We start from the raw sequence: 10,192 nt of genomic DNA, 5'->3' as shown, positions 1-10,192 counted from the left end.
GGTGCGGCCCCGGCAGCGGCTCGTTGCTGCAGCGACTCTTTTCCGCGTTTCATCGCTGCGCGCCGCGGTTACGCCACAGCGCGTGGTCTCGCGCTCCGCGGGGGAAACGAGCAGCTTCGCCGACGCCTTGGCAACGGGCGAGGGTAAAACGTGCCGTACCGCAGAGGTTACGTGCTGTTCCCGCGCTGGAAGGAAAGCCGGTTTAGAGGCAAAACCATTCGCCATTACTTCATTTTTCTGCACAGGAAAAATTACTATTTTTTGTAAACTCTGCTTAAATTTCATAGGGATGTTGGTTTTCCACTGTATTTAGTTGTTAGGCAGAGGTATTCCAGACAGGAGGGTGGAATAGGCCATTCCGCTGTCGTTTAGCTCCAAAGTGGCAGGAAGGCAGGAAATTGTTACGCAGCAAAATGCACAAACTGATCGCTCCTCCTTTTTCCTACCCTGCCAGCCATCACATGCAGATGTGATTTTATTGCTTTGTATTTCAGAAAATAATTTCAAACTGAACATGGTATATATCACTTTTCTGAGTTTTCCAGAAACTAGGATGGACGTGGCCTGCTAGGTCAAGGCAAGACATTTAATTTTATGAAATGGCTGTTTTTTTAATGCAGAACTCCTTCCCCGTCCCCCTTTTCATGTACCAGTATTCCAGTTTAGTTCACAAAACGCAACTAGTGGAATCCTTCGCATTAAATTGTCATCTCTATACACAGAACACATAACACTAAAGTCAATGGAAAAAATAAGGAACACTATATGTAACTTAACTAAGGGCATCAACAGGAAATGCTAAGTAGCAGGAAATAACTAATCCAAGAGCATTTTTGCAGAATTTGTACCTTCCCTATCTCCAAGGGAAAGAGAATAAGGCATGTGAAAGAAAGATTCACCAGTGAGACTTGGGAAGGGTTCAATGAGACAGAATGGTACAAGTCTGGATATTCAGATGGTAGGTGCTGACATTATCTCCATATGGTTTAACTTCATCCAGTCATACTGCAACTCTGCAGATACTAGTAGAAAGTCTTTAATGGTTTGCTGGAAAATGCACTTTGTACAAACAAATTAGAGGTTCAGTGGGAACCCGCGCTTGGGTAACTAAATATAACACAGTCCTTATGTTTGTTTTTGATTTATCTTAGGAGGAATTTGTCCTGCTGGATTTTGGCATTCAAGGCATATTACACTATAATTGACAATGGCCTCAGTATTATTAATTGGCCTGCTTCTGTAGCTGCATGAACAGGGCATTTGTTTACATTTGTAGGCTCCCTTTCCACACACAAATGTCTGTAAGGATTGACACAAACTACTTCACGAGGTCCTAATCCCTGTTGCAGGATTTATTCTGCAAGATCAAGTTGGCCACAAATGCTGCCATGTAAAGAGCCACATTTTTTTGACACCTGCAAATATACTAAAAAATTATAAAGCAAAAAACCAAAGTTGTTTAATGTCACAAGGGATTAACAAAATATTAAAGTTTGAAGTTACAGATACTACTTTTCAGTCTGGTAATGCAAAAATGTGTATCATTAAGTAGCCATCCAGTTATACTGCAGAATATGTAAATCTAAAAATTTAGTATTTCAGTGATTTGCTTGGCTATATGGCTCCCATTTATGTAAGTAAAATACAACTTTTTTTTTTCTGAAGGGATGTACTTACTGATGATCATATTTTAATATCCAAAATATATTCTGATATCCCACTATAGCTATGCAGCATCAAGAAGAGATTTCACAAAAAGCAGAGAGATTTACTATCCATGTAGTTTGAGGAACTGCATAGTTGCATAACATTTTGAAACTCAAGTATAAAGCATGAGCAAAGGATCCTTAAAAGAAAGAAAACTGAATGAATTATGAAAACCAATGAAAAGAATGCAAGAATATCAGAGAGCTGAATTTCTGCAAAAGAAAAGTATTAAAACACTAGAGTTACAGAATGGGAGATGGTGGTTAAAATGTGTAAGAAAGGGCAGATCTGACATTATAGTTCTTGTGTTTGCTAAAGCCACCCATTCTGCAGTGATTATGGAACAGAATAGTCTGTAGTTTATTCTTCTATCAACAGAAGGTAGACATAGATAAATATTTAAAAGTCACTATCCCATGTTTGGTACTCTAAATGTAACAATTTTATTACTGTTGTACTATCATTTGTTACATTTCTCCTGGTACAGATTACTCCATTCTTGCTTAAATATGCCACTCAAATCCATTCTGCAAACACAAGCACTTTTATGTATCACAGCATATTAGCAGTGAGATCTTGCAAAGGGGTCCTGTGCCACATTGCCCACATCTAAAGGAAAAAGATGACACACGTGATATTGCCACGTACTATCAGTCGTACAAAATTGCTGGAGAGAGAGTTTTTGACAGAAGTAGTCTGAACTCAGCACAGATTTTATTGTGCAAAACCACTACTGGGTTAGGATTTCCAAATCTTTTGCTTCAATCAATTCCATTAGCTGGGATCCAACGCAAAAAGACAGCACTAGCTTAGATTTCTAACACTTGTATTCTGCATATTTATTTGGTAAGTATGTTTCCACCCGGCATTGGATGGGGAGGTGGTGCAGAAAGACCTCTCAAACTTGTCTGGTTTTCTCACAGCTCTATTGTAAACTGTGCAGTCTTGTCACTTATTCAGAAGACGGAGGCAGTAGTGGATCATATTATCACCATACTCTTTCTCTGCGAGGAACTTTACCAACTGGATCAGCAATAGGATATTTTTGTGTTCTTAAATCATGGTCCCACACTGTATTGTGGCCTAACTATGTAGTAAGGAAGTATCCACAGCCATTGAAGAACTGAGAAATACACAAGGTAGCGTTGCAAATTTGCCAAGGACATATTAGCCTAGGGAAAAAAGCTGCTTATTCCCTTTACTATTCTAGCTGCAAAATAAATGTTATTTTACCAATCTAGGAAAAGCAGGTGAATGTATTCAAATAGCAGGCAGATATATTGTAAGACTATTTTAAGGAGTGCTTGACTGAAAGGATAACTTACTCTAAACTGCTAATAAGAAAGTCATAATCTTTATGCAAGCCTTCAGAGATGGCATTACTATTCCCATACATCCAAATGGAATTACTTTCTAAGAACATGTATTCCTACTATGTTAAATCAAGCCCAAATAAATCAATACTGACATTTTTAATTACTAAAATGATGCATAACTTCTTCTAATAACATGCTTTTTTCTCTTTTAGGAGACGGTTCATTTTGTTGAACAACAACGTCAGTCAGCTCTTGAAGAGGTTGTTTTAGAATAGAATAGAATAGAATTGGGAAAATCTGAGTGGAAAAATATTTTATTGCATTTTCTTACCATATTTAAGTACTGGCTTTTCCTCAGACAGATAATGCTGTACTTTGTTTCCTAAGAGGCATGCAGTCAAGAATTCTTTCCAGCCATCCCACACATCCAGGTGAAGTGTTGTACCTGCCAATAGAGATGTTCCAGTTTCATTTTATTTTCAGCTTATAAAAACTTTTAGACTACCTCAGTTACATTTACAGGAAGCTTTACAATATCATGGCTGGGAAATAGGTATAGTATGGGTTCCTGCAAGGCCAGTGGAGTGAGGTTTTTATTCTCCAGGATCTTATCCTTAATTCCATGATTTTTTTTGTGAGAAGATATCAACCCCCTTTGAAAAAAAAAAATCGTCACAGCAAGCTTGTATAAAAAATAATAAATAGTTCAATGTGTGTACCTCACTGAGCAACAGCAACAACAGTGCTAAACACAGTATACATGCAGTAAAGAAGTAACTAATCTCAATGTCATCGAAACACTGCAGTTGCACTGTAAATACTGGCAGCAGATAGCAAAATGCAAATAGGAGAACTTTAAGTTGCTTTATTTACATCAAGAAGATAACCAAGTGATGCCAGGCAAAAAACAAAACAAAAAGACTTTTATCTCCCTAAGTATACAGGAGAAGTCTCTGAAAGCTCTCACAGAAACTTGGATTAAGATAGTATAAAATAAACAACAAAAGTCTTTTCAGGATCAATCAGGGAAAACAATGAACAGCTAGCGTTTTTACCTGTACTTATTCAGAAACTAAATATAAAAAGCAAGCATCTGAAACAGTCAAGCATAAGTATCTATCCTCTTACTTTTATCACGTTTTGTATCTTGCCTAGTCTGGTTTGAAGAAATGTCAAAGATTCACAATATCCCTCAAAAGTAATAAAAATCCTCATCTTGCAAAATGATGCAAAAAAAGTTTCTGGAGACTTTCCTGAGTTAACAAAATGCATATGCTGAGCATTCATATATATATAAAAAAAAACAAAAAACCCCAAGAAAAATAGCACAGCAACACAAGCCACAGTTATTCAGCCCCTGAAAGCAAAGGGTTTTCTTCCTTTAAAGCAAATGCTTGCTAGCAAAAGCCTCATGATAACAGACAACACTAACATGGAGACAAAGTGTTTCTCTAGCCCAAGCAAACAGGCAAAACACCCCTCTGTATGCACTAAAGAAGCCGGCAAACCATGTATTAAGGTAAGTGTGCACAAGCTTCATACATGTATCTGCAAACTAGTCATGCTTACACCATTCTTACAGTTGTCCACATATTTTAGCTTTAATTTAAGTACTGCTGATTAAACCCCTGGGAGTCATCAAATAAAAGCAATCTGGCATTTAACTACATTTATTGATTACTGCATTTTTTACAAGGATTCATAAATAAGATTAAAACTGTGCTTCTGTTACAGTTACTACTGAATACACCCCATAACAGCTTAGAATCTACAGCAACAGCAAAATATCAGCTATTTATACAATAAAAAGTGTAAAAACCCCAGCATTTCAAGGTATTTGAGCTAATGTTTAGGATGCGAGCATTCCCAGATCCCCTTGCTTAACATGTGTTAATTTACCTTTTAGCCATGTAGAATGTCTCTACAAACCTCTGTTATGCTTTCTCTGCAATGTTTGCACACTCACCTATCTCTTGAGAAGAAACAAACGTGAGTCTCTTCAGGCATTTTACATGAAGTACTGTGTAGCGTACACAGAAGGAATCATACTGCTTATTACCCTGTGTTGAGTTGTTTGGGAAAAGATATTTAAGTCAGTATGAGCATTTCCATTGACTGCTACAGGCTTTATATCAGGCTTGGTTCTGTTCTGCATCATCTTCTGGTACTGTTTTCTAAAGAGTGTATCACTGGAGTGTGTGTGTGATGGACAGTTTTGCTACTCCTCTCTCTTATTCCATCCACTGTGTAATATACTGGCAAATGGTACGATACAGGTATCAGAACTGGTCAGTTTGTGTCAAAGCAGAAATGGCTTTCTGCCAGAAACAAACTGCCTTCTAAGGTGGTTCGGGGAAGTATGCATAATGAAGTATACATAAGCACGGGCGTGTTGTTGTACACTTTTCTGTTCTCCTGATAACAAAACACTAGAACTATCAGAAAATCCCAATTATCAAGATGCCTCTACAGATAATAGGCAGATTTTTGCAACGCAGAGTTTTTACTAGGGTTCTCTGTTGGGCTTAAGGCTGCATATATTATAAAACTTCTGTGGTATTTGTTTATTGTCTTATCAGACAAATCATTTTGTATGGAGAAGTAAGGACCTAATTCTGAGAATGTAATGTAGTATACACTGCATGATCAATTTGTAATATACTCCTCAGAATATTATTGCATTATTGGATCATTATTTTAAAAGGTAAGTAACAATGGGATACAATGCAGAAAGATAAAGACCACAGTATTATGACCTGCTGACAGCTGCTTTTTCAGCATTTAAAGCGACAGTTTTCCTTATGAATGCTATTCTCAACAAATTTTAATGTACCCCTCTAAATTGTATTTTTATTCTTGGTATACTGAAGGTTAAATCATCCTCTGCTGAGTTTTCTTTACTAATAATTCATAAGCAATAAAAATATCTTAGATGTCAAGGAGAGGGAAGAAGCAAAGCACACTCATTAACTGAGTGCAGCAAGGCCTTGTGGATTCCAGTCTTGGCTTGCATATTATTCACCGAGTCCCTTTGGCAAGCCTTGTGAGACCAGACTGGGTTCCACTGTTCACCCTTCATTATCCCAGCACGACTACTGGTGAATTATTAATAAAGATGTTCACAGTGAACAAATATGCAGGAATTTAATCTGAGCTGAGCATTGCAATAAGTGATTGCGCTAACATTAACTACACTGATTTTAAATCCACTAACATAATGTAAACAATATTCAGCACACTGCTCGTAAAAACATTAATGTTTTTCAATAATTGGGCTGGAGGGACAAATTAAGATCAGAGAATGACTCAAAAATCTATTCCAAGCAAACTCAGTATGGGCTTCTGCCACCGTTTTCAGGAAACTCCCTTTCTCACAGCATACTGCATCACGTTTTATCTGACCTGTGCATTCCACAGATAGTCCAGCCATGTTTTTTCCCAGCTGCAAAGGAAAAGATTTTGGTGTTTGCTGCTTGGCACATCTGCCTGACCTTGGGACAGTATTACTTCACTCTGGGTAGACTCTTCACTGGTACCCCTAAACAATAACTAAAGACTATTTTGGATTAAACCAATTTCTGACGGTATAACCAGAAGCCAAATCAAATTATTTGGAAACTAACTGCCCTTCTCAGTTGCTGATTCCTCACCCACTCTTTCCAAACTTCAGTCATTCATCTGAACTCTTTGTACCCTTCCTAGCTTTTACCCCTGCTCACAACCTCTGTCTAAGGCAGGTACACGTATTGCTCAGCTGATGATCTGATTTATCTTACCAAATTTCAGTGTCCTGCCTATATTTCCTCTCTTACCCAGCACAGGCCCCTAAAAGACAATTCTCCGCCTTTATGATACTTTTCATCTGAGGAGCACAAAAGATCTTCAGGTGTTATGACTGAAGTAAGAAATACCATGACTCCCAGTTATAGATGGGAAAACCAAAGCAAGGAGGCACTTACGTATACTACAGAATAAATGAACCTATATGATACTCCATGCTACTACAGTTAGACCATTTCTAAGATGTGAACTAGCAAGTTTAAGAGTGCAGACAGATTCAGATGGCTTAGCCAAGGTCAGGAGCACAGCAGTACCTTCACTATATTGGAAGTTCTGATTTCTAGACACCCTCTTCTATCTTACACGCAGCACTTAATCCCTGCCATAGAATATATTATGATTTGCAAAAAGAGAAACCGATTGTGTAACATAACCCCTTTCTGTTAAGAAAAAAGAAATTTTGGTGCTCTTGGTAACCTGGTCCATTTTGCTGATTGATTACTGTTCTTTCCAGTTATTGCTACATCATATTTACTCTCCATTTAGTTTGTTATTTCCAGCCTGAAGGGACTGAATGCTGACAGATCATCTCTGAATTGCAATGAGACTCATGGATTTTTGTAGTTTGAAATCAACAATCAACTGTAAGCAACCTTGGAAGATTGGAGCTAGTATTTAAAAGTGGGTGGGAGCTCTACTTAATTATCAGACTATCAAGTTTTCACAGAGAATTGTTCTTGCATGGTAATAGGATAAAGGCTGCATCCCTTAGGATCTCCATCACCTGTGGTTACCAAGATACATAAGGAATCTCTACAAATCTCAAAGTTTGGTGGATCAATATTAAGTTTTCTGCAGGAAACTGAAGTCTTCCTCTACTCTCAATTAAGGTTAAGACCTCAAGAAAATAAATTAATTCCGTCTACTCTTTTCTTGGCCAACAGTCTGGTTTTGCAGTTTATGACAATATATCCCTTAACCCTACTTAGAAAAAATTCCTAACAAATATACATACACTGGTAGAATAACAGATGTACACTGTCTCCTGTCATCAGGCGAATTGGCCAATTAATCTCATAAGAGTTTTCAGTTAGCTAAATGGAATTTCAAGAAAGCCACAGGTATAACTGATTATATAATGAAAAGTTTTGATGGAATTTTTTTTCAGAAAATAGTATAGAAATGAATCCTAGAAGGGATATCCTATCTCTTATATTTAATTTTATTTCAGACAAGCTTCTTATCTCTATTATGGTTGATAATTTGCTTAAATCAAAAATCAGAGACCCTTTGACTTACCTTGAAGAAATCAGAGACATGCATATATATGCGCACGCATATTTTAGGAACACAGTACAGTAACAGACTTTGAAACCACAGCATAAAGGTGATTAGAAAACAGAAGTTTGAAGTGAAAGAAAGGAATTGAAGTTTGAAAGAAAAGGCATAAAAATTGTGGGAGAAGAAGGTAAAAGAGAAAGAGTATGGAGGAGATAATATGCATGAAAAAAAAGTGTAACCCCCCCCCCCCAAACAACCCCCCCCCGTCTATACATACAATAACTAATCAGCTCCAGAAATCATCATAATCAGCTGAAAATGGCGGCTTGTTTACTTTGTGCCACGAGATCATTAGTAAGAGAGTGCAGAGAAACACACAGTGTACATGGCAAGGAAAAAGAAATAAAAACAAAGACTGGAAACATAAAACGAATGAACAGGTAATATGACAATACTACCTACCTAACTGAAATGTGTAAATTTGTAGAAGGATTTGGTCAAAGGCTTGAAAGCGGGCAAGTATACTCCAGCTGCCAAACTGTAAAGTTCTCTATTGCTACAAAACTGGTAGGATCCATCTCTGTGAAGCCCATTTCTTAGCATACACAATCCACTCAGGAATCTTGTTGTACGCCAGAAAGAAAAAATGACATACTCTTTGAGCAAATAAACAAAAAAAAAATCATCATATGTTAGATATGACCATTTAAAAACAGGCCAACTGTGAATTCAGAAAATAAACAAAGTTGTGAAATGCTTTTAGCTGATCTTACACATTTCAGAAAAAAACTTATATACACAGGCTATTTCCACTTATCAGTGTAAAGAATGTTAGCTCCCCAGCTCACCTTGAAATGATAATAAATGTAGCTGATAGAAAGAACCGTATCTTCTGGCAATACTGCCCATAACCTCACGATGACACTGGAAAGAAAATACAGATATTATCTCTCATTATTGAGATAAACTATTCTCTTCTGCCTCTCCTGATTGGCAAGCTTGGTGTTGTAAGCTAGAAACCATAATGCACACTTAAAAAAAATCCCAGAATGTTTTCCTTAGTTCACTTTTTCCTCAGTTACTATATCTCCTTCTATATTGGTACTATTATTGGAAAAATTTTAACGGAGCATTACAAAGAGCCAAACAGATCCAAACGGTTAACACAAGCTGCCAAACCAACATGCAAGATAAAAGCACGTCTCTGATTTACATGTGGCCAAGTACTACAGTGATAAGCAATTCAGAAATGCATTAAATACTCTTGCATCTCATCTTCTGGGGGGATACGCCTTTAAAACACAGTGTTTCTTATACCACCGCTCCCCAGTGAAACAGCACTGACCTGACAAGTGTCCGTTTACTCCCCACCTTGCGACCCGGGAACTCCGCGGCCGATTTGGCAAAGGCACAAAGTCTCAGCGCACCCAAGCTCCTCCAGCTCCGGTGAGCGCGGCGGGAGCGCGGACAGCTCACGGGGTTTCTGGGTGCCTGGTGGGGCAGCCGGATCCCGGCCCGCGCGTCCGGGCTGCACCCTGCCCGGAGAGAGCGTGGGCGCGCAGGCCCAGGGCACGCGCGGGGAAGAGACGAGCCGGCGCGACAGCGAGCTCGCGGCCGCCTTTAGGGAGCTGATGAGAAGGGCTGCGTTCGTTTTTTCCACACGTGGTACGTTGTAGAAGCGGAACGCGCATGCTGAAGGAAAAGGACCCTCATTCACCGTTCCGTTAAGTGCCAGGCACCGACCGCCCTGAAGGACAAACAGGTGCTAACCGGCGTGACAGAGCAGGTACCTCAGCTACAGGAGCGTTTAGCCCCCTTCCCCCCCCCCTTACTTTCGGGGCCTGGCCGACATTTCTCCGGCTGCTCTTGCTTCTTTAAGCACGGGGCGGCCTAAAGCCCGGCTGAAACCCGCCGGCCCGCGCCTGCGCGGCCCGCGGTCGCCGATCGGCGGCCGCCACCCCGTGACGGGAAGCGGCAGCTGCACCGGCGAGACACCGAGCGCCGCCCGCGCCGCGCTCCCGCCCTACGCTCCGGCCCTCCCCGGCATCACGTGACCGCGGCGCCGGCTGAGTGACAGCCCGAGCGACCAATGGGCTGCGCCCGAGCCA

At 39.7% G+C, this 10,192-nt stretch overlaps 1 protein-coding gene across 1 annotated transcript in view; it reads right to left on the bottom strand.

Moving 5' to 3' along the window:
- Nucleotides 1-9,879, bottom strand: part of LOC112965789 (COMM domain-containing protein 2-like) — a 13,747-nt gene extending 3,868 nt beyond the window's left edge. The window contains exons 1-3 of the mRNA XM_026065161.1: nucleotides 9,430-9,879; nucleotides 8,933-9,008; nucleotides 3,355-3,468 (exon numbers count right to left, since the gene is read on the bottom strand). Of these exons, the coding sequence (XP_025920946.1) occupies nucleotides 3,355-3,468; nucleotides 8,933-8,993 (175 nt within the window). The 5' untranslated portion in view covers nucleotides 8,994-9,008; nucleotides 9,430-9,879. The remainder of the gene's footprint in view (nucleotides 1-3,354; nucleotides 3,469-8,932; nucleotides 9,009-9,429) is intronic.
- Between the last annotated feature and the right edge of the window lie 313 nt (nucleotides 9,880-10,192).

This window comes from Apteryx rowi, unplaced genomic scaffold (genome assembly GCF_003343035.1).
Source record: "Apteryx rowi isolate R43461 unplaced genomic scaffold, aptRow1 scaffold_224, whole genome shotgun sequence".
Taxonomy (NCBI): domain Eukaryota; kingdom Metazoa; phylum Chordata; class Aves; order Apterygiformes; family Apterygidae; genus Apteryx; species Apteryx rowi.
This window is presented reverse-complemented; position numbering and strand designations above follow the sequence as displayed.